The 25,638-nt window shown below is 27.9% G+C and overlaps 1 protein-coding gene across 2 annotated transcripts in view; it reads right to left on the reverse strand.

Moving 5' to 3' along the window:
* LOC106690345 (band 4.1-like protein 4A) overlaps positions 1-25,638 on the reverse strand; it is an 87,313-nt gene that overhangs the window by 22,825 nt on the left and 38,850 nt on the right. Inside the window, exon 1 of one of the 2 annotated variants that reach the window (XM_014435754.3) lies at positions 7,669-7,830. The exons of the other annotated variant lie outside the window; for it this stretch is intronic. Within the exon in view, the coding sequence (XP_014291240.1) occupies positions 7,669-7,787 (119 nt within the window). The 5' untranslated portion in view covers positions 7,788-7,830. Of the gene's footprint in view, positions 1-7,668; positions 7,831-25,638 lie in introns of those variants that run through there. 2 annotated transcript variants of the gene reach the window in all.

Genomic DNA, 25,638 nt, shown 5'->3' on the forward strand with positions numbered 1-25,638 from the left:
TTATTTATATAATTTTTTTTTCTCTCTAAATGATGGTTGTTGTCTTTTTGTTTTTATAGCCCTGATGAAGACCTGAAAATCAGGTCGAAACGTCGGCATAAATAAATATTTTTTTGTTTATTTATGTTGTTCTTTGCTGACCGCACCCCCCGACCGTCTTCTCCAATCAGTAATCTACGGTCAACTATATACACCTCATTCTACATAATCTAGAATTATTCAATATATTACTAGTACTGAAATCAAGTTTTCTTCATTATTATATATTTTTTTTATTAATATATCTATTATTAATGATAAGCTGCCAAATATATTATTCTATAAATAAAGTGAATTTGATATTTTGTATTTTAATAGATGTTGAAGCATCTAATTTGTTTTCTTCTTTCCCTGCATATTCGACCACTTTAAATATAATTATTTCTTTAGCCATACAAGGTTGCCGCGAAATTTTTTTTACCTCAACAAGTGTGAATGAAAAAAGTTTGATAACCGCTGAAATACAAAAATAAGCACTTTTCGAATCATGAACTTACTACAACCAAGTAGAAAAAAAATACTGAAAAATGCTAACATTTAATTTTCTTGAGCAAATTGCGACTTCGTTAAAAAAAAAAAAGGTTAAGTCATTGAATCTAGTACACATTTTTATTGGTTGTTTGTCAAAAAGTTGTCCGAAAGTTTTTTGGTTATGAGGGAAAAACTAAAAAAGTTTCAAAATTTCGTCTTTTATGGTATTAAATTAGAATTTCTTATAGCAGAAACAGCCGTTCCTGCTTTGGAAGGAGTTGATGTATAGATGGCATCAACTTCTTCCAAACATGACAACAAAGCAAAGAGAGTCACCCAATTTGGCAGGTTCAATTGATATTTTGTATTTTTTTTACTTTTAATGTCTTCCAGGGCTCACCTTACTAGAAAAAGATCTGAGTCTTCATTTCGCTTGGATTCACTTCACACCTCATGGGCTGAAGATGACTGGATAATTGAATTTTTCCAAATGTATTTAAATTTTAAGGCGATTTATCACTAAGGTTTTATCCTAACAGGCCCAGAATTGGTTCTAGTGGATGATTTCATACAGCTTTACCCATAAATGAAATCTTTTAAGATTAAGCAATCCGAGACCTGAGCTGTCCTACTCGTTCCCCAGACCTTGGAGCACTAGTGTGATCAAGTTTATAAAACCATTTCAGTACGGCCACAATAGTGGCAAGTGAGAAAAAAACCTTCCAAAATGAAATGTGTCTAATCATCCTGATGAGTGTGACTTCTTACACTCACCTATAAACTAATTCACCGTAATTGCTTCGCCCATCAAACAATATTTGTGAGCCGTAGACCTAATCTTACTGACTATGTCGGCATATGGGAAAAAGTGAGTTTTTATTGGCTGTTGTTATTTTGTTCTAAGCTATCCAACAATAAATATTTCGGCCTAAGTCAATACCAACGAAAGTTAGTGTACAAATTGAAGTTTTGCAAAAGTAGGTTTGTTTCTTCAAATATGTTTTTCTTAATTTTTTCGGCCACTTCCAATTTAATATTTGAAAAATTCCTTTTTTGCACACTTCTGATAGACAAGAAAAAATGTACTGAGTCTCCCAAGTATAGGTAGGAGGAATAAAAAATGGTGGCTGGTTCAAAACCTTAAAAAAACATTAATTTTTCATTCGGAGCTATATATCTTAAAAACTACCGACAACACTAAAAATTCTAAGAGAACATTATTTAAAGAAGATTAAATTTTCTGTAATATTAGCCCTAAAAGAGCTATTTACGTCCAATAGGTCTGGGGATATAGCCTTTTAAAAAGCAACATTTCATAAAAATGTACTGAAATATGAGTAGTTAGTTTATTTTGAGAAATTTATATCTCAGGAACTATGTGACGTACAGATGTCTATTAGCAAAGTTAGTTAATTAGTTAGTTAGTTAAGTTAAGTTAGAAAATTAAAGTTAGTTTAATGTACTATAAAGTAGTTTATGACCTTTACCTTTGTAGGATAGTAGTTTTTATGATATTTGCTAAAATAAATTGATTTATAATTGTTCGGACAATAAGTTTGATTTATGAAAAACTTTATTTCAGAAACCTTAGGACGTACAGATGTCTAATGTTTATCTTTGTAGGAGAAGTAGTTTTTATGATATTTGACAAAATAAACTCACAAAATGTTAATTCCTATTTGTTCCTATAAAATGTTGGATTTTTTAAAAAATATATTTTCTAGACCCATAAGATGCACATATGTCTGCGAACACTCAAAATAAAGAAGATATAACTTACTGCGAAGTAGTTTATCACACTTATCTTCGTAGGGGTAGTAGTGTTTATGATATTCATGTATGAATATAAATTTGGCAAATGGAAATTTGTCCGAACAACTATAAATCAATTTATTTCAGCAAATTTCATGAAAACTACTACTCCTGCGAAAATAAACGTTATAAACTACTTTATAGCCCATTAAACTAGTTTTAATTTGAGTGCTAATAGACATCTGTGCGTCAAATTGTTTTTGAGATATAGAGTTTTCAAAATAAATTCACTAACTGCTGATCTTTCTGTACGTTTCATAAAACATTTTTATGAAATGTTTCTTTTTAAAGAGCTATATCTCGAGAACTATTCAACGTAAATAGCTCTATTAGACTTAAATGTTAGCAAATTTACTCTGCTTTAAATGATGCTCTCTTAGATTTTCTATTGTTGTTGGTAGTTGTAAAGATATAGAGCTCCGAATAAAAAATTAATTATTTATAACATTTGAAACAGCCGCCATTTTTTATTGCCCATACCTATACTTTGCAAACTCATCAGTCTTTACTAGTAATTATACCTAGTTTTCAATTAAGTAATCAAAAATTGGGGTGAAACAGCTGAATTTTTTCTCCTCTTGGGCTCTTATACTAAATGTTCTCATCCGATCTTTCTATAACTAGCCTAGGCCTATTCCAAAAAAGAAAATTCTTTCATCAGGGAGGTGTTACAGTTCATTTTTTTGTTTTTGCATAGCTTTTTTAACCTATTTATTTATGTGTTTTAACTTATTTTTTCATTTATTTTAATTCATTTATATGTTGTTGTTTTTTTAAATTTATGTATTACTTTTTTTTAAAAATATTTTTTTTTTATTTTTTAATTAAATTGCTCTACTGCTGTGCTTTTCTTTGTTTCTGCTTTATTTATGCATTGATATTTATTGATAATTTATGTTAATTTGCTTAATTGATCAAACATGTGTTGCGGGATCACTGAAGAGGAGAGGTATAAAGTAGTGAAATACGGAAAATAGCGTATCTAACGAATTGGTTAATTGTTATTTGGCTTCGAAAAAAACATTTGTTAAGAAAAAAAAAATGTATTTTTTAGTTTATCGATAATTCTTCTTCTTCTTATTATTATTATTGTAAAAAAGAAAATTTTTAATGTATTATAGTGTATATATTCCCATTTATGGATTGATGGGTACCTTGTATGTTATAGAAACCCAATATATTTTAGCAGCACAACCAAATGAAGCAATTTTCCTTAGTGTAATTTTCTTTTCATTTCAGTTTATCAAGAGATAAAGTTTTCTTATTCGAAATTATTTTTTAATATTAATTTTTTCTATTTCTACTTTTCTATATCTCATTTTTTTTTTTTTTTAATCAAACTAATTGATTTTAACCGAAATCTCTTCTTTTATTTTTGTCCTGTTCCTAATGATATTCCGTTAGATCTTTCAGAACAAAATATTTGATTATATGATGGAAAAATTAAGATTTAATTATTTTAATAATAGTGTGACAATAACTGAATCCATTTTTAAAAATTGATATCGTTCATGTAAACTAGTAAAGCGAGATTTTAAAAAAATATAAAACTGTTTTAAGACACATGATAAAATAATAAGTAGTCATAAAAAACGATTAAAATAAGATGGGACTGATTGAGGTCACCAAGCATATAATAACTCTTATTATTGTAAAAATAATTATATAAATAATAATATGACAATAACTGAATCCATTTTTAAAAATTGATGTCGTTCATGAGACTGATATTGACCTTCACTAGGCACCTGCTGCAACAGGGGTGGGCAAGTATTCTTTCCTTACTCTTGATAATACCTTGAACCCCGATATAGAAATAACTTTGCACTTGCTTATTTTTATTTTGGTATGACTAAAAATTGGCCATCGATTCAGAATCTTTCCAATAGGATCTCAATAAGATTTGGCAATTTTAAAGTACAGGATAGTTCTAAAATTATAAGGCGTTATCTTGACCAAAGGGGACATGACTAGTGGCTTCTTCAGATAATCTTTCTGAGGCTTCATTCATATTATATATAAAGGTCTTATTTAGGTATGAGAAAAAATAACGTGAATGTTCGTTACTATGTAAGATACTTAAAAGTTATATCCCTGAACGTGTTATAGCCTTAACCGTACAGGTATCATATAATATCATTTGCACCACATCCTTTTTTATTTCAACAAAGAAACAATTTTTGACTTCTCTCAAAACGTTAACCTTCATTTAACAGGTTTTATGGCAAACAAACCCTCTTAAAAACTCATACTTATTTTATACATGTATGGGATAACATTCCGGTGAGATGAACTCTAAAAACCAAATGGATAGATAGAATCAACAAAGATGCAAAAGAGCTGCATGCAGAAAACTGGCAAACATAGCCCAAGATAAGCAGGCGTGCAGTAGTCTAGTTTGGGTGGCCAAAGGTCTACAAGCTCTGTAGATCCAATCATATATATATATATATATAAAAGAACTTTCCGTACCTCATATTGTCCAGTTTCAAAGTACTGTAGACAAAAAGTTTAAAAAAATATACATAATTCATTTTGCTAAATTGCAAACTGTTTTAATAGCATTCTGTATTATTATAATTAAAACACTTATTTTATATACTAAAATATTAATATCCACTGTACAAAAAAAAAAAAAATGTTACCATAATTTTATCAATGTAAATTTAATATGTTAGCATTATATTTTAATTAAGTGGGTAATAATATTTTAAAATACAGTATAAGTGATTTTAATTAAAATAAGAAAAAATATTATTTTAAAGAATAGATTATTATACAGATTGGATTTGAAACTGGACAAGATGGCCGAAACGTTATCCAATTCATAAATAAAAGGCTATAAAGTTTTAAGGATATTTATTTTCCCAAGAATCGCTACATTTAAGAATACATAATTCTTTGTATAAAGTGTATATATTGTTTTTTCATTGTTGGAAGACAGTCCGGGTGGCGATCAATAAAGATATCAAAATAGTAAAATAAAACTATTTATTGTTAACCAACGTTTCGTCCCACTTTGTAGAGCTTCGTAGGGAAATTTAAAAAAAAACAAAAAACAAGATACAAAACATTATAGAATTGACCGAACATTAAAACAAAAAACATTGTTTTAAAATGTTTTTTATTTTAATGTTTTGTCAATTCCATAATGTTTTGTATCTTGTTTTTTCATTTAGTCTTGATGAAGCCCTGCAAAATGAGGAGAAAAGGTCCAACTACCTTCCTCAGTTTAAATAAAATATCTGCAAAACTACAATTTTTTTTTCCAATTACCTGAATTTATTGACGTCTTCCATCTCCTTTACTAACGTAAAATAACCGATTTGATTCATATCTAGTATAATAATTACTTAAATGTTAAAAAGTGACAAAAATCTATAAGACAAAAAATAACCGAAAACCTCACTTTTTCAAAATGATTAAAATTCAGTCAGGAAAATTCAAATTAGTAGGACAGTATGAACATTTAATTTTAATTATTATAGTGGGTATCTCTGCAATTAATGAAAAATTCAGAGAGCCACCAATACAAAAACAACGAAAAATCCTTTTTACTGTATAGAAAAATACTTCCTAGCCAGTATATTTTAACAATAATCATTATTGAAATCGATTAAATTTAATTTATTGTATTACAGCCACAGGTGAAAAAAAAAATTATATTTGTCGTGGTTGACTGTATGTTTGGCACTTGTTGTCTGTTGATTAAAAAATAAAACTGAAATAGATCTAACAAGAATAATCAAATATAATTAAAATTAAAAATTACAGATGTAAAATTAACAGTTAACGAAATATCAACCAAATTTTAATGTTAAAAGTGGGGCAAAAACTATGACGGCCAGTCATACTCAAATTTGTCTTTATTTTATTTTCATAAGTTCACAAGAAATTACTTTCTAAAAAATACAACCCCAAACCTTCTTGTTTTCACAACGAAAATGAATTTATAAATCGATGAGTTTCATCGTTTAATTGTATTTTTTAAAAATTGAAAATGGGCTATAACTAAAAGGAGAGCGATAGTGTTTAATTGTAAAACTTTTAAAAATCTACTTTAATTCTTATTATATATTATTATATATAATAAATGCACAATCAACAGTATTTTAGAACAAATTTCATATCGTAATTCAATAAATAATTTAAAAATTGATTACAAGCTATTTAATATATTTAACTATTTGCACATCTAATTAACTATTTAATAAAAATTTACAAACTTAAATAGTTTTTGACATTAGGCCTAATTTGATATGCCTTAAAATTTTATGTTGGACATATGTCAACTTATTAATTTTTTTTCATATTCAAATTTGAAAAATCAAAAAACAAATTTCTTTATAGGTCATGATTTCCCCACTGCCTGTTTATTTTTTAATAAGTTGACATAAAAAACAAAAATAATTACAATTAAATTTAGCCTAATCTCAAAAACTGTTTATATTTGTAAATTCTTAAAAAATATTTAACTAGATGTTTAAATAGTAAAATATATTAAATACTTTTAATTAAATGAAATTTAATGCAAAATTTGTCAAAAAAGAAACTGATAATTTTGCATTTATTTTCATTTTAGAAGAACTGGATAATGGGGAATAAACCCGAAATGTTGTTTTAATAAAGAAGTTAATAAAAAGGATTTTATTCATGAAAAATAAAAAATAATAAAGAATTAACAAAACCGTTTTGAAATATTAAATTGTAATCTAATTACGTGAATTGAACTCTAAATAAAATTATCTTACAATTATTGGAGAAGTTTGTCGGGGGGTGCGGTCAGCAAAGAACAACATAAATAAATAAAACCATATTTATTTAATTCGATTAACCATATTTCGATAATTAATAATTCGATTATTAATTAACCATATTTATTTTGTTCGATGTTAGGATTATTAATTTGTTTTAATCGAGTACAACATGGAACTAGTATTTGATAAATATATCTAAAATACTCGATTATTTATTTATTTTTTCTTTGCTGACCGCACCCCCCCCCCCCGACAAACTTCTCCAAGCATTAATCTACGGTCAACTATCTACACCTCATTAAAAATTATCTTACAGTTTCGCGACAAAAACGATTCAGGAAATTGATCAAGTGTCAGTTGAGCGTCATTAATGTATTTACTTGTTCAATGATAATTCTAACCTCTAGAAGCCTCTTGTTTGTAATAGTAAAGGTTTGTTTTCAGATCCCAATCAAGGTACATCAAGCCTCTATCACACATATTAAGTACATCTGGCCTTCGGTGTTTATTTATTCTACGTTTATTCCTTACTACTCAAAACATTTATATGGATGTTAACTCGATCTAATGAATAAAGAATAAAACTTACTCTGGACATTGAGGCAACAGGTTTTTGACCGGATCCCCAACAGGAGACACACTTAACAAAAGAAAAACAAAAGCGGCCGAAGTAGAGAAGAGAACGTCGGTCGACTTAGAGTCCATCATTTTAAAATATTTACTCAAGGCCTGAGATATTTGTCAGCACTTTCCTGGCCTCACAAACACACTGGCTTTGAAAGCTTATGAAAGATATTACTCATGTAAATATTTACATCCAATAGTCGAGAGATAAGAACTGTTGTATAGAAACCTAATTAGTTTTATTTTCATATGATATACATAAATTTTAAAAAAATCCTCAAACTGTTAATTTAAACATTCAAAAATCAATGCAAATATCTATACAGTCCCACATAACATGATGCATTAATTCAAACAATCGTTGAATAATTAACAAAGAAATGCGACTTATTGAAATCTTTTACATAATAAAACTTGATTATATAAAAATTAATGTCTTTGAAAGACAAAAAAATTGCAGACATTGGTTATTACTATATTGTATTTTTTTAAAAAAATACATATTCTAGCTCAATTCAACAGTCTGTTTAAAAGCTAAAATAAATTAATATTAAACATTAATAAATCTGCTCACATGAACGGATTTTTAGTAGTGTAGAACCTTCTGTTTTTCTCTATTATTTTTTTTTTTTTTTTTTTTATAAAATTACGTTCTGTCATATAACTACAGACAATGGTAATATGGATGAGAGAGTACATTCAAGAAATATTTAAAAATATATTTTTTTAAATTTAGTTATTGACATTTATAACTATATTTATATAAAAATACATTAAGTAAATTTGATGTAAGATCATAATGGTTTGATACAGGCATGTAGTGAAACTAATAATTTTTTTTTTAATAATTGATTATTGTTATTTACAACTGTATACACATATATACAACAAGTAAATTTGCTGTAGGTGACATAGTGATATGATACAACCATGTGGAGAATCTGCCCACTGATAGAACTCCAATAACATTTCTAGAGAAGATCTCGAGGCCATCTTCTTTTCAGACGCCAAGGAGGATTATTAGGTAATGAAGAAGAAGCCTGGTGGTTGGGAAGTTTATTATAGAAGGATTGGTATATGATTCTGGTCAAATCGACAACATATGGAACATTGAGGTCCTGATGGATGACTTGATTTGTGACAAAGTAAGGAGCATTAAGGATTTTGGACTGTAAGGATTGGATTCTGGAGGAATTTCTAATAATTTAAAAATATAAAAGTTAAATGGTAAAATAAGAAATAGAAAAAAAAAGAAACAAAATTAAATTTAAAGTAAAATAACATCTTAAACACATTCAATCGTATTTACTATACATGTCTACTTTCAGGCTGAACTTCTAACTGAACTTGTCCTCACACCTGGGGAGGAAAAAGCAGAACTCTCATAACCGCGTCATTGGTTACTATTTCTATAAATAAGCTCTTTTATTTCTATACAGGGAAAATTTATATAACCTCTATAAAATCAGCTTTTAAATATAAATTATTTGTTTATGTGCTTCTTGAGCACTTATGTTGCATAAGTGTAGATAGTTGACCGTAGATTAATAATAGGAGAAGATGGTCGGGGGGTGCAGTCAGCAAAAAGAATAAAAATAAAAAATAAATTATTTATTCATCCTGACGTTTCGACCTGAGTTTCAGGTCTTCATCAGGGAGGTTAGTAGGGGATCCTCAATAAGAAAGTTTTAAACTGAGTGAAACTCATGTATAAATAATTATTTTTTTATTTTTATTCTTTTTGCTGACTGCACACCCCTCTCACCGACCATCTTCTTCAATTATGTAATATAAAGTTATACAATTTATACGGTATATATTTATGTAGTATGCGTGTTATTTAGATTCTATTTGAGAGCTTTGTAGTATTAGAGTAGATAAATTAGGTAGCTATCTTTGTTTTAGAAATGAATATCTTTCTATACTCTTTAAGAAATGAAGAGCTATGTTTCTATAACAACTATTTTCCTCCTTCTTTAGTAGGAGCCAAGGTCACCCTCAAACACTTGTATAAATATATAATAAATTTTATCCCTTCTTTACCCCTCTTCTTTACAGTTCATACATGGCTAGTTGTATTGAATAATACTTGTTATTTTTTAATCAATTTAACATCATAATCGATTTTCTGGGATACATATCAGCTGCTTAATTTTTCCTACATGCATTATAAAGCAAATTATATATTTTATATTATAATATATTTTGGGTGATAGTGTATAAAAAAATCAGATATATGGTGCTAAGGGTGCCTCGTCGGCATGTTGAAGTCTACCTATGAGAGAGAAAATTTATTTAACATACTGAAACTTACATTACAATACAAACATAAATATAAAGTGGCCAATCGTGTGGATTAATTAAAAGGAATATCTTTTATTTATTCCCATAATGTATCAGTGCGGAGGTGGTGAGTATTTATAGGTGCGTAGCTTGGTTTAGAAGAATAACCAATGAATAAATAAATAAAATAAAAGAAGAAGAACTGACCAACCTCACGCTACTAAATCTTGTCGTGACAAAGCAGACCGGTTGCCTGACCAGAAAGGAGTTCCTTTGCAGGTGATTCAACCTTCCTTTAATGTCCTATCTTATATTTTATTAGTACATGATATTATTTTATTGTGTAAATTAACACAAATAGTCCCATAAAAGTGTGAACTAGGTTTTAGTATTCCAAAATAATACCCATAATTTTTAAAATTCGAATTAGTTAATGCAATTAATTCAGCAATATTTGTCATTTGAACAGATCTATCACAATCTCACAAGAGGAGACCATAACACACAAAAAAGGGAAATCTTCCCCAACGGACCCGCCCCGCTAAGACCGAAGTCTTTAGTTTTCCACAATTCCCTATCTCGAGCGTGCCTAATCCATAAGGTAGGGTTAAAATGAAGTGAAAAGTAAATTATATACAAATAAGAGGTATTAATATAAAATAAACAACGATACAAATAATATAAAATACGTAAACTATAAGTTTAAACAGTACAAGAGACGTAATAACAAGTAAAAACAGAAAAGAATATTTGAGAAAACAAAATTGAGATTAAATAAAGGTCGAGAAAGAATAAATAAAAATAAAATTTTATTTATAATCTTAACACTTTCTTGAAACTGGTTATTATTGTTTAAATAAATAATATTTTATCCATTTTAGTCTCAAAACATATTTATTTACTTTATAAGTCTAACGTTTTGGCCAATTCGGCCACCTTGGGGACAATCTGAATACAATTTTAGAACTAAATAATTTAAAAACACTTTATGCAGGCTATTCTGCTTAGGTCAATCCAATAAATTACCCTAATTAGTCAATTTTCACATAAAATTAAGAATTAAATTATCACAGTAACCTTCTTTGTTAAAATTTATTACAAAAAAATGTATTAATTTTAAAAAAATTAAAGATGCGAATAATAATTTTATTTTTATTTATCCTTTCTCGACCTTTATTTAATCTCAATTTACTTTCTTTTTTTTTACTTGTTATTGCGTTTTCTGTACTTGTGACCTTATAATTTACTATTAATTCATTTTTTATCATCGTATATTTTATATTAATACTATTTTATCTCTTCGGTTCTTTTATATGTATATAATTTTCTTTTCATTTATTTTTACATAATTTTAACCCTACCTTAATTAATTTTCTTGTATATTATTATCTTAAAATGTCAAAATATTCTTAGTTGTTTTTTGTATCTTTTGAGCCCTGTTGAAGCTCAACAAATGGGGCCGAAATGTCGGAAAACAAATAGTTGTAAACTTTTACTGTTTCTCTTTTTATCGCAATCCTGACCATCTTTTTCATAATTTAAAATTATACGTTCAATTATTTATATACTTAATATAATAAATACACAACATTAGATAACCACAATAACAATATCCCCATACAATAATATAAACATGAATAAGATATAGATATGTAGTATCCCATAATAAATATAAATGTAAAGATTAAATAAAAATTTCCAAAAATAATAAATAATTGTTTCTTAATAACTAAGGAAAATGTTATATAAAATGTAATCATAATTTAAGAAAAAATCAAAATTATCAAGTAGAAATAAGTTGATAATATATAAAGTGGTATTAAGACTCATCTTAACTTATTCCTACCCCACATGAAGCTTTACTAGTTCAGCTAATATAAAAAAATACAGGTATTTTTAAACAAATGTCTCAGAACCGTTGATAACTATCCATACTACACTACAGTATCTAAAACGCACACTTAATTAAATATAAACATCCTACAGGATTACATATATAAAGTGACACGTAATTTCTTCCAGTCTTGCAACTCATTAAATTCTCTAACCACAGAAATAGGAAATTATACTAAAACTACAACCCGTAGATATAAACGCGAAACAACCAAACATATGTTTATGTACAAATTTTTAAAAAAATATTTATTGTAATTTACAACTGTACAAAAAATGACAATAAGTAAATAGGATGAATGTAACACTTGAAAATCTTGGGAAGGAATCACCCAGTGGTGGTACTTCAGACATTTACTTTAAATTAAAAGGTCCCGTCGCCATCTGCTTTTCAGACGCCTCGGAGGATTATCAGGGATTGTTAAGGATGAGAGATGAAAAACTAATGAGTTAGGATGGGTAAGGAGTTTGGAATGAAAAGACGCATATCTATTTCGAGCTAAATCTGCAACGGAAGGGATGTTAAGGTCTACGTATATATAAATCAATAACATGTATTTGATGTAACCTATCATTGTATTTTATTATATCAAATAGTTTTACCAAAATGTAAAATAGAGAAATTTGTAAAATGTAATTAGTATCAATAAATATGTATTGTATAAGGGGGTATCCCAAAACAATATAGTACATTATATATTTATGGAATAAATATATGTTAAAAAAAAAAAAAACATACACACACAACCATCTTGCGAGACTTGGAGGGACCTAACACGTGTATCTTGCCACCGAAAACTTGGATTTGCATTACTCCTCCTTACTATATATTCCAAATATAGGTAAGTGAAGGTAAAATAATTGAACTTCTAAAAAGCCAAAATCTGACAAACAATTAATATGTAATTTCAGTTTCATACAGCTTTTGATTTTTAAGCTAGGGTGTTCACATATACACACACATAGACCACTTTCCGAAACTTGGTCATTTAGGCTCTGAGATCTTAAAAATATATGATACCACTGAAAACCTGGATTTAAAATGTTTCAGGATTGGAATACTTCTCCTAATTGTACTTAACTTTCATATCAAGAAACTGAAAAACAGCAATGATTCATTATGAAAAATTACCATAATTGTTGAATAATAAATCCATTGCTCCATATTTTTTAAAAATCATATTATTATATATTAATTTAAGAAAAAATTAAACTGAACCGCTACAACCAATGAAGGGTGAGGGGTGCAGTTACTGTGTAAGACAGTACTGCTGCTAAACCAACGGTTGTGCAAGTCGGTGATTTGACTGCCAGATTTTTACCTAATTGGGGGTACCCACTTTATGAGGCTAGATGGACCCAGGATCACAGCTTGAACCCTCACAGAACAAGAGCCGGGAAGAAAAAAAGGCAGTTATCTCACCCCAGTTTTTTATTACTTCAATAAAAACTATATATAATTACTAGTCAAAATTGATGAGTTTGCCAAGTATAGGTAGGGGAATTTAAAAATAGCGGTTGTTTCAAAACCTTAAAAAAAACATTGATTTTTCATTCGGAGCTCTATATCTTAAAAACTACCAACAATACTAGAAAATCTAAGAGAACATTATTTAAAGAAGAGTAAATTTGCTGAAATATTAGCCCTAAAAGAGCTATTTATGTCTAATAGTTCTCGAGATGTAGCTTTTTAAAAAGCAAAATTTCTTTCTTTATTTTATCTACTGAAAGATTAATAGTTAGTTAATTTATTTTGAGAAATCTATATCTCAGGAACTATGTGACGTACAGATGTCTATTAGCACTCAAATTAAAGCTAGTTTAATGGACTATACAGAACTTTATGACCTTTACCTTCGTAGGAATAGTAGTTTTCATATTTGCTAAAATAAATTTATTTATAGTTGTTCGGACAAGAAATTTGATTTATGAAAAACTTTATTTCAGAAACCATTGGACGTACTGATGTCTGCCAGCGCTCAAATTAAAGCTAGTTAAATTTACTACAAAATAGTTAATCATGTTTATCTTAGTAGGAGTAGTAGTTTTTATGATATTTGACAAAATAAACTCATAAAATGTTAATATCTAGTTTTTCTTATACAATGTTGGATTTTTGAAAAAAATATATCTCTAGATTCATAAGACGCACATATGTCTGCCAACACTCAAAATAAAGGAAATTTAACTTACTATAAAGTAGTTTATGACACTTATCTTCGTAGGGGTTGTAGTTTTTATTATATTCACATATGAATATAAATTTCCAAACAACTATAAATCAATTTATTTTAGCAAATTCCATGTAAACTATTACTCCTAGGAAGATAAACATCATAAACTACTTTATAGCTCATTGAACTAGCTTTAATTTGAGTGCTAATAGACATCTGTACGTCAAATGGTTTTTGAGATATAAATTTTTCAAAATAAATTCACTATCTGCTGATAAATTTAGTACGTCCCATACAATATTTTTATGAAATGTTGCTTTTTAAAAACCTATATCTCGAAAATTATTTAACGTAAATAATTGTATTAGGGCACATATTTTAGCAAATTTACTCCTCTTTAAATGACGATCTCTTAGGTTTTCTTGTGTTGTTCCTACTTTTTAAGATATAAAGCTCCGAATGAAAAATTAGTTTTTTTTATCGCTTTGAAACAGCTGCCATTTTTTATTCCCCCTACCCATACTTGGCAGACTCATCAATTTTGACTAGCAATTATACATAGTTTTCATTATAGTAATCAAAAATTAGGGTGAGATAACTGCCTTTTTTCTCCTCTTGGGCTCTTGTACTATCAGGGTGTCACAGCTACAGTGAAACACAAAAATAATAATCTACCACAGCCGTATTCGAACACGGGTCCTTGGAGAAGGTAGTGCCTACAGTGCCTAACCAATTAACTACCCACCCCCACATTTTATACACATGATTATTAAAAAGTAATTAATATTTCAAGTATTTTCAGCGAGCGTTTCATAGAATATTGTCATTTAGTAACTTATAGAAACTATTTCTTAGAGAGCAGGTTCTATCGAAAACTACTTTCGTTGGAGATAACTGAATCCAGTCAGCATGAATTGTTGGACTGTTGCGGTATTGTCGGTACCTGAAGATGTAACGGAAAAAGTTTTCAGATAATGGAGAAGACTCTACCGTTATACTGCCTGATAGATACTGCCTAGTATTGCTCCATTTTATTAAAAATAATGCATGGAATATATTGTATTATTAAAGTTATTTTAAAGTAATATTTTTATAGTTGAATTCCATAACATGATAACATGGTAAATAATTGGTCATCAATGTTATATAAATATATCAAATATATTCCATTATTTAAGTAGTTAAGTTAGTATTTTTTAAGTTTGTTTTTTCTAACGTGATTATATGATAAACAATTGGTCATTATTTTTCATGGGAGTATATTGCATAATAAAAGTTGTTTTAAGCTTATATATATATTTTTTTTTGATAATCTAACAAAATTATATGTTGAATAAATAACCATTAATTTTTACAGGAGTAAATTGCATCATTTACGTTATTTTAAACTAATATTTTTTAAGTTTAATTTTCTAACATGATTATATGGTAAATAATTGGTCATTAATTTCTGCGGAATATATTCCATTATGAAAGTTGTTTTAAACTAACATTTTTTGTGGTTCGATTTTCTAACATAATTATCTTATTATATCAAAATAAGTTCAATAATTGACCATTAATTTTTACGGGAGCATATTACATTTTGAAAGTTGTTTTAAACTAATATTTTTTTAGTTTAATTTCCTAACATGATTACATGGTAAATAATTGGTCATTATTTTTCAGGGAATATATTCCATTATGAAAGTTGTTTTAAACTAACATTTTTTGTAGTTCGATTTTCTAACATAATTATTTTATTATAACAAAATAACTTAAATAATTGAACATTAATTTTTACGGGAGTATATTACATTTTGAAAGTTATTTTAAACTAGAACTTTTTTTAGTTTGATTTTCTAACGTGAATAATTGGTCATTATTTTTCATAGGAGTATAATTGCATTATGAAAGTTATTTTAAACTTATATATTTTTTAGTTTGATTTTCTAACATAATTATATGTTAAATCATTGACAATTCATTTTTGCGGAAGTATATTAGTTACTTTAAACTAATATATTTTTTTCAGTTTGATTTTCTAATACATATAATTATAAGGCAATTAATTGGTCATTAATTTTTAAGGAAATATACTGTATTACTAAAGTCGTTTTAACCAAATATTCTTTTTAGTTTTATTTTCTACCCTGGTAATATGGTAAATAATTGGTCATTATTTTTCACGGGAGTATATTGCATTTTTATAGTTGTTTTTAACTAGTACTGAATAATTGGCTATTAATTTTTAGGAGAATTGTTTAAAAAAAATATTAAAATCATTAAACAATGGTTTATTTTTTTTCTCATAATAATTTATAGAAATTGACATACTCGTACGCAGTTGTAACATGTAAAAGTATGTCAATCGAGGACGCTAAAATTCAAATGTTTTTGTACACAATTATATCTAATTGTATTGTATACAAAAGAATTGAAAAAAAAGAATTATTTCAATTAATTTTTGTAGACTTTGGTACATATACTGATTTCAAAACACTTTGTATTTGTCTATATTCATAAATAACAGAGATGTAGACAATGAAATCTCTAATTGACCGCACTTTTTTAAACAATCTGGCGGATGATAATGTCGAGTTCAGTTGCAAGATAATGATGCACGTAAGATGCACTGGTAGCCTCAGTGCAAAATCTATAATCCATGTATCTAGACCGATTTTTCATAGTATGTGGATCCGAGTGAACTGAATTGGTTCCCAATAAGCTGGTTATAGAGCTATACTTACTTTGTCGTTGCACCATGTAACAGTAACTTTAGAGAACGGTTATTGAAGATGGGGCAAGAAATTAAAGTCAAATAACCTTCATTAATCGAATTATTTATTAAAAATATATTATAATTATTTATAAAAAAAGTTTTATAACTGGTTTATTAATACATTATACATCAATTTCTTGTTTAAAAGTAAGTAGAGCTTTATTCAGCAATGCTACCGAAATACATCGGATTTCTAAAATACACAGTATATTTATTAATCTATGATTGGATATGAAAACATTATCAACTATAATAATAATAATAATAACAATAATTTGTTTATGGGGCAACCCCCGTACAAATAGAGTTAGCCAGTGAAATATATGAAATAGATAATCAATTGTAGCAATTTTACAAAAATGATGAGTTAAAGATCGTTTATATAAACTAATAACAAACAATATATCCAAGCTGGGATATCCACATTCGTTAGAATTAAACAGTAAAACAAAAAAGTCACTTCATATTAAATAATATTAAAAACAAAAACTATACCTCCAATTGGAACGATAGGTGCCCAACTCTAAGTAAAAGGTTTTGCGTAACATATATAAAAAACAGTTTTTGCTTAGAGTCTCTAAGATCCAATCCTGAGGGTACAGACAGAAATTTATACAGCTGATTTCGGCTAATATTCCTTAGTTTCGGCATGTATCGGATTCGGAGCATTTTGTCAAAAAATGGAAACAATCCTCCAGTGCCATTCCATTACTAGCTGGACAAAGCTTCTTTGGGTCCAAAGTATATTTGTGTGGACCGACACTTAGAGTAATTGCATATTTACCGGAGAGTCGTAGTTGGGCAATTATTCTCAACTGAGTTATAGGCCAACTGATTTTTAGATAGCCTTGAGGAACATACGTTTTAATGAAAACTCTACCGTACCACGGGTTATAGGTCGATTCTCGTAATAACAAGAGGTCTTTATCCTTGACAAATTCCCTATGTCTATCCAAGATCTCCCCCATTCTAATTTTGATACTTACCGGATCATTATGTAGTATAAGCTCTCCAATATTTTTCTCATCTGCGCTACCCAATTATATTGCAGACTCAAACGGTTGTTACTGTCTAGCTACAGTAGCTTTAAATAACATTATTATGAGAAATAGTTGACCGTGGATGATGAAGGAGGAGAAGATGGTTGGGGGTGCGGTCAATGATAAACACAAACAAGTTGGATTAGCCTATTTTTAATGTGCCAACGTTTCGGCTAGAGTTTCTAGCCTTCTTCAGGGCTACAAACAGAACAAGATAACAGCCACAGTAAGTACAGAAAAAGAAAAAAAGAAAGTATAAATAGAATAATTTTACAAAATAGAATTAATAAAATGAAGTGATGAGAGATGCGGGAAATAAAATGTATACATAGGTAATTGAAAAAGTGGGTAAAATAACATAATGAAGGAAATGAAATAAAAATGAAGTTATATAATGCAAAGAACATATTAGTTGTTATTATTAATTTAAAAATTGAAATATGAAAAGAAAATGAAAATTGAGAGGAAGAAAATATATGTAACAATAATAGATGATAAAGAGGCAAAATATAAGTAAAGTATACTAAGAAATGAATAGAAAAAAAAATTCTGAAAACACCAACAATAATAAAGTGAACAAAACTTACAACGCGGGTAAGGAAAATGGTTTTTAGCCCTGAAGAAGGCTAGAAACTCTAGCCGAAACTTTGGCACACTAAAAATAGGTTAATGGAACTTATTTGTGTTTATCATTGACTGCACCCCCAACCATCTTCTCCTCGTTTAAATAACATTGTTTCACGAAGCGAGTACAACTCATGTTAAGTATTTCTATTAGCCAGGACAGAGTTTGCTTTAAAAAGTAATATCCCACAGGAATGGGACACTATCAACTACTAAGTAATAATTATCACTGTTAACAAAGATATAAAAAAAAATACATATATTTTTTTTTTTTAAAAAAAGTTTTATAGATTTATTTATTGATAGATATTACAATCTGCCACACAGTTGTGGGCAATAGGTAACAGTGATGGATGATCTCATACATACTAAAATAAAAAAAAATAAAAAAAAAAAAAAAAAAAAATAAAATAAAATAAAAAAATGTTTTTTTTTACTATTAATAGTATCTATTAAGCTATATTATATTTTTAAAAAATTTATAAAAGCAATACTATTTTCTTATTTTTCAGAAAGAGATTAATCGATAGGTAAACAATAACTGTGAAAAAAACATATACTTTCTGAGCTACAGACCAAAAACGCGCTACTTTTTTAGTATTTAGTTTTTGTTATAAGTAGTATTAGGTTTACATAAATAAAATAAAATTTTGATTGAATTTAATCTTCCTTTAAATCTTTTTTTTCAACACAAACATAGGGAACCTTACTCATTAAGATACTAAAATAAAGGAATGAAGAAATACAATTTTGTTTCACTTGAGAATTGGGTGATTTTAGTATCTTTAAACCTTCCTATGGCGACAGGGGACAAAAAAAACAGCACGTAAATCGGTCCATTTATTCAAAAGTTTATTTTGGACAATGATTTGACCATTCCCTTTTATATATATAATAACATACATTATGCTACATTTAACGACATTTTCCAATTTTAGGCGCTTTTTAAATATTGATCGATTTAACTATGTCAAGTCTCTTCTTCCCGTTTTAAGTAAATATTTCAAAAGTAATATATGGCCTAGCTTTCTGGGGTTTTACTTGGGCGGGTTCAGCAGGGAAGGATTGTCTTGTTAGACAAAATTACGAAATATTAATCAATATGGATTTTTGAGTGAACTTCTAACGGACTATGGGTGTGAGTAGACGTTTTGGAAATAATTAATGAATCGAAAAGTGATAATATCGTAATAGAAACACAAACTTTAATGATTCAAATTTACTCTTAAGTTTTTATTTTTAAACTTCCAACGTTAGGATATTTTCAAGGAGACAACATAAAAATTGTCTTCACATTATTACTATATTACCTCCTCACGAGATACTAATATTTTTGAACATACCTTATCATTGAGTTATCACAATTCATTAAAATGTCTTTTGTTGCAGGCTAATTGTTCATTTCATATATTTTCAAAAACTCAAATAAATATTAAATTAAAATCATAACAGTTTCAATCATTTTTTTTTAATAGCTATTCACTTCCAAACCATACAATTTCAATAAAAAATTATCCTTTAAATTTTTTTTTTACATTAATCTATTAGCCTTATGAACGATACTAACAATAAAACCTACATTCAACAGGTTAAGGACTCAGTCATCACTTTATTACTGAGCTTAATTTATTTACAGTTTAATTAACTTTTTTCTTTTTTATTCGTTGCTTATATTTTAACATTATATAAAAAAATAATTATCATATTGTTATTATATAGATACTTTTGCACACAATCCACCACTCACACATACATGTGCATATATATGTATTTATAGTATATACATCTGTATATTTCAAGAATTTGAACATTTCATCTCGTGACTGAAAACGACCTTAAGGCCGAAACGTTGAAGGTTTAGAAATAAAAAGTTGAGAGTAAATTTGGACCATCATCATATTTGTGTTAATATTAATAATTATAATTTATTGATAATTTCATTAATGATTCAAAAGGTTCAATTATAATATAAAATCCTCCTATTAACACTAGGCTTACCTCATTCTCAGGTTTGAGTAATTGGGACTCTCTTGGAAAGCTCCAGCAGACTTGGGAGGAACTTTCTATTATACTAGGGCCGGGTATTAGATGACCAGTGACCCACTTTTTACAGATGCATTTTTCGGACCGGACACAGATTCCGGTCTCGTTTGAATAGCGGTACACACAAATTAACTAATATTTTTACAGAGAAAAAAAAATGTGGTAAAGACATTTCAATGCCTTGACTGGACAAGTTACAGTTAGTTTTTTTATATGTTGTAACAACACGCGACTATCTTGTAAGTGGGCTAGGGCCATTCATTACTGCTAATTAACGCTCACATAATTATAAAATTCAAGTTCAATACCAATTTAAAAAAAAGAAACAAACTTAAAACATTCAAAATACAGAAAAAAAAGTCTACCAAGCACATTGCTCAGTATAGCCTCCTCCTTGTTTTTTAAATTATTTTTTTATTATTATTTTATTTATTAATTGATATTTACAACTGTATTTACCTTAAAATAAATTTAGTAAATTTGATGTAAGATCAAAATGGAGTGATACAGGCATGTAGAGAAACTACCCATTGCTAGCACTCTAAATTATTATTTTTTTTTTTTTAATTTAATTGCATTTTCTCGAAATAAAACTTTTTCTAAAGATTTCTATAGAGTAGATAATTACCTATATTTTAAGGTTTATGGTTTGTAATTTGAGAATAAAATTTGGGGGAAAGCCGTTGTTGAAATAAAGGGGAAGATCATGTAGCCACGGATACATAAAATAAATACAGTCAAACAATTTCTGTGTGTATTATACTCTGAAAACAAACTTAGGTTTTCAGTCATGCTGTTTAAAATTACTTATCATATATATTTTTTTATTAAAAAATATATTCAAATTACTTTGGCCTTTTTTTAATCTGGGTAAGTTCACACACATTATTAATAGTGACTTACACGTTATTTGCTTTGTAAACATCACAATTGTAATATTATTTATTTTTTAAATTTATTTTATTCCAGATGGCACTGATGGGTCTCAGTTGATATAACCGTTACATTATATATATTTTTTTTAACAGTTGATTATAGGGGGTATAGTCTCGTACAAAAGACACCCCTATCCATATACAATGTTATAATTAAACGGGAAAAAAAGATAAAATAAATAAATCAGAATAATACTTTTCAATAAAAGAGAAAAGTAAAATTAATAACAAAAAATAATGATATATGTACACTTAACAAAACAAACAATTGCCCTCTAATGGTAAAAAGAAACAAGTTAATTTGAAAAAGGGACGAGAGAAGAAAAAAAAAAAAATAATAGATAAAATAGAGGTAGTGTGACTAATGAATTAATAAATATTGAATTTATAACAGAATGTCCTGCAGCAGCCTGGGCTTCAGTCTTCGGGTTGTGGTTGGGTTTCTCAAGTTGTAAGTCACTGCTCCTTTAACTGTCGGAAAATGGGAGTGGAAAATTGTAATATTGATCTCCCAAATCAATACGAACAGAAAAATCTGTCATATGTACACAGTTTTGTGTTATTTTTTTAAACGGTTGTAATCTTGGCAGAAACACAGTTGATATTCGTAATTTGCACCAGGAGAAACCCTAAAATACGAATTCTTATTGTACCAGTGAAATAAAAATTTATTTATTTATTGTTTAGAATTTTCGCATTCCAGGGTGGTAGATAAAATTTGTGTCATGCCCGCAACACATTTTTTTTTTTAAATTTCGTTAGTATCGTTATCATTTATATATATATATATTCTCTTTTTCTTTTTTTTTTGTTTTCAGTTTGTGTTTATGGTATGAATTCATATTTAGAACGCTAATCTAATTGAGCTTAATCGTAGCAGGTTGCGTAATCATTCTTAAACAAAAATATAATTAGATTAATTTTATTTATTCTTGTTTGAGAGTGGTTTAGTTTATTCTTAATTTAAAACAAATTTGATCCTTTTTTCTCTCAACTTTATTCTTTACAACTTTTCCAACGTTTCGATCCTCAGGTCATTCTCAAGGATACCTTCATATTGATGTCATTTCCTTTTTCAAATCTTAAAAATACAGGCTAATTACCTTTGTCACATATAACCTTTTCTAAATAATTTTTTTTTTCTAGATTTAAACCTTTTATAAAACACTTTTCTTCCTTTCTTCATTCACATTTGCAAGTAGGTTCCGTTAAGTTGCAAATGTGAATGAAGAAAGGAAGAAAAGTGTTTTATAAAAGGTTTAAATTTAGAAAATAAAATTATTTAGAAAAGGTTATATGAGACAAAGGCAATTAGCCTGCATTTTTAAGATTTGAAAAAGGAAATGACATCAATATGAAGGTATCCTTGAGAATGACCTGAGGGTCGAAACGTTGGAAAATTTGTAAAGAATAAAGTTGAGAGAAAAAAGGATCAAATTTGTTTTAAATTAAGAATAAAAATATTATTATTTATTACTGCCATCATTACACGCAGGATCGGGAAATTCACTAATATAAAATCGTTTTTTAATTAAATTTTCTGTGAAAATCCATCATTGAAAATCTCTCTTCCTACTGAGAATTTCAGAGCTAAGTGCGCTGGAGAAGAACTGGAAGATGTTTCCCAGGCTGATGAATGTATTCTAATATGCGTGCAACGATAATCACGATCGAGGAACCTCTGTTGGGAAAAATGCCACTCAAAATCATCCCTGGCTTGGGTACCATTCCCACCTCTAGAACAATAGCTTGCATAGTATCAAATGCATGGTATAATTGGTCATAGAAGCCGTTGAACTAAACTGTTAGCTACTAACTTCCTGTATAATTTGGACTCCGTAATTTTGTTGTTGGTAATTATGAACATCACACAATGGATCAATGATAGAGAACAATCGTTGGCAAAGGTAAAATTTCGCACAAGCAAATAACTGCACTTCTCCATAATGGTACTTAATAATGCGAAAAATGTATTAGAAGAAAAGTAAATGATAGATAAAGCTTAATTCTTCGTTAGGATTAAATTTAGTAAATAAAAAACGTCCATAAAAAGGCAAATATATATATTTTTTTTTAAGCCATTGACCGTAAAATATATTTCAAAATCAATATAACCTATTCCATATTTTTCATTGTACAACGATTCGGGACAATTGTTCCATACATACAATGTAGTGTAAAACAATTCTAAACAATATCCATGACATGATTTCAATGTGGAAATTGAAAATATGACAAATATGCGGATAATTGTCCCGAAACATTGTACAATGAAAAATATAGAAGTTTTTTTACCACAACAATTTAAAAAAATTCATATAATCAAACTTCCTAAAAATAAAATCCAGAATAATTTAATTTTATAGATGGATAGAAAATAAATATTACTCTGGGACTATGTCCCTTCAGAATAATATTAATGCACAGTTAAAATAATACATATCAATTCAGAAACTGAAATAATAATAATATCTCACAAGGGGAGCCAAGAAAAAAATATTTTATACAATTTCAGGTATTTTTTATTTTATCGTATTTTGCTTTTGTTCTTGCATGCGTTCAAAGATTATTATATACAGATCAACTTGTTTATTTATGAAGAATAAAATACTGTCTATCGTATTAGATGGGTTTATATTTATTAAAAATTACAAAAACCAAAACAACCTTCTAGTAAAGTAGACCAAGATAATTTGTTTTAGGCAAATTCAAGTCAGATTTGGTTTCAGCTTCTTTTCAGACCCTTAGATACGAATTTTCATATAAATCAAAAACTATAATTTTTTTTTTTAGATTTTATTCTTTATAATGAAGAAAAAGTAGGTTCAATTACAAAAAAAAACTTCTGAGAAATTTTATTTCCTGTTTTCGTTTCTAATTTGTTTACATATGTCTGGTTTGTTCTCTTTCTTATAGCTTAGATGGCTTTAAACCACTCGCAAACTTCGTGTAAATTGGTTGAGCCATATTGAAGTTATTTTTTGTGTTATTCTAAAAATCAATTTTTGAAATTTATAATTTTTGAAATTGAGAATTTCAAAAGAAGGTGACAACAAATTTGACCTGAATTTTCAAACAAAATTTTGTAAGTCTTGTTTTGGTTTTAGTAATTTTTTAATGAGTAAACTCATTTAAGACGATTTTGGGATATTATTTTATATTTATTTACTCATAATTATACTAATTTGAGCTTTTTAATTTATTTAGAATAAATAACTTCGATAGTACTCTAATATTTTTCCATTTGGAAGTTACAATTGTATTTCCATAGCGAGACGTAATATATACATTTACTTGAGAATATGTTATTTAAGGTATCTGAATTATTGTATTTTTAAAAATTAAAAAAGTTGATTTATGATAATCTGAGTAGATAAGAATTAGAGTAAAATGTTCATTTAATGTACCTTAAATTTTGTTTATTTGAAATAAATAAGTTCCCATTGTTAGCAATAATGAACATATGAATAAATACAAAAAAAATAGTGAATAAATAAAGGAGTAAAAATTAAAAATAGAGACAGAAGCTTGAATCGGAAAAGGGGGATATCGCCCTACCTCTTCTGATCGCATTCATACGTACACGGCTTCTTCATATTTTATTAAACTTTTGTATTATTGTCAGGAAAAAAGTTGATATTCGTCATTTTTAAACCTTAAAATTTATAGTTTAATAAGTTTTTGTTTTTTTTATGCAAATCTAACCTGCCTTTGACTTTAGACTTGTTGTGAAACATATTAATGTATGATTCTGAAGTCGCAAGGAGACTGTGAAAGACATTTTGATTAATGGAATATGGTCCGGGTGCGGTAAAAAAAAAACTCAAATAGTAGATAATTATACTATTTTATTGAGCCAACGTTTCGCCCCACGTTGTAGGGCTTCGTCAGGGCTAAAAAAGATACAAACACTATAGTTACAAAAAGGAAAAAACATAAGTGTAAAATAACAGGGGTATAAAATGTAAAAAAGTAAGATATAATAAGAAAAAATTTAACAACCTTTAATTTTTCTTATTTTATCTTACTTTTTTACATTTTATACCCCTGTTATTTTACACTTATGTTTTTTTCTCTTTTTTTCCTTTTTGTAACTATAGTGTTTGTATCTTTTTTAGCCCTGACGAAGCCCTGCAACGTGGGGCGAAACGTTGGCTCAATAAAATAGTATAATTATCTACT

Source organism: Halyomorpha halys, unplaced genomic scaffold, assembly GCF_000696795.3.
Source record: "Halyomorpha halys isolate HHAL.00 unplaced genomic scaffold, Hhal_1.1 Scaffold1674.1, whole genome shotgun sequence".
Classification (NCBI taxonomy): domain Eukaryota; kingdom Metazoa; phylum Arthropoda; class Insecta; order Hemiptera; family Pentatomidae; genus Halyomorpha; species Halyomorpha halys.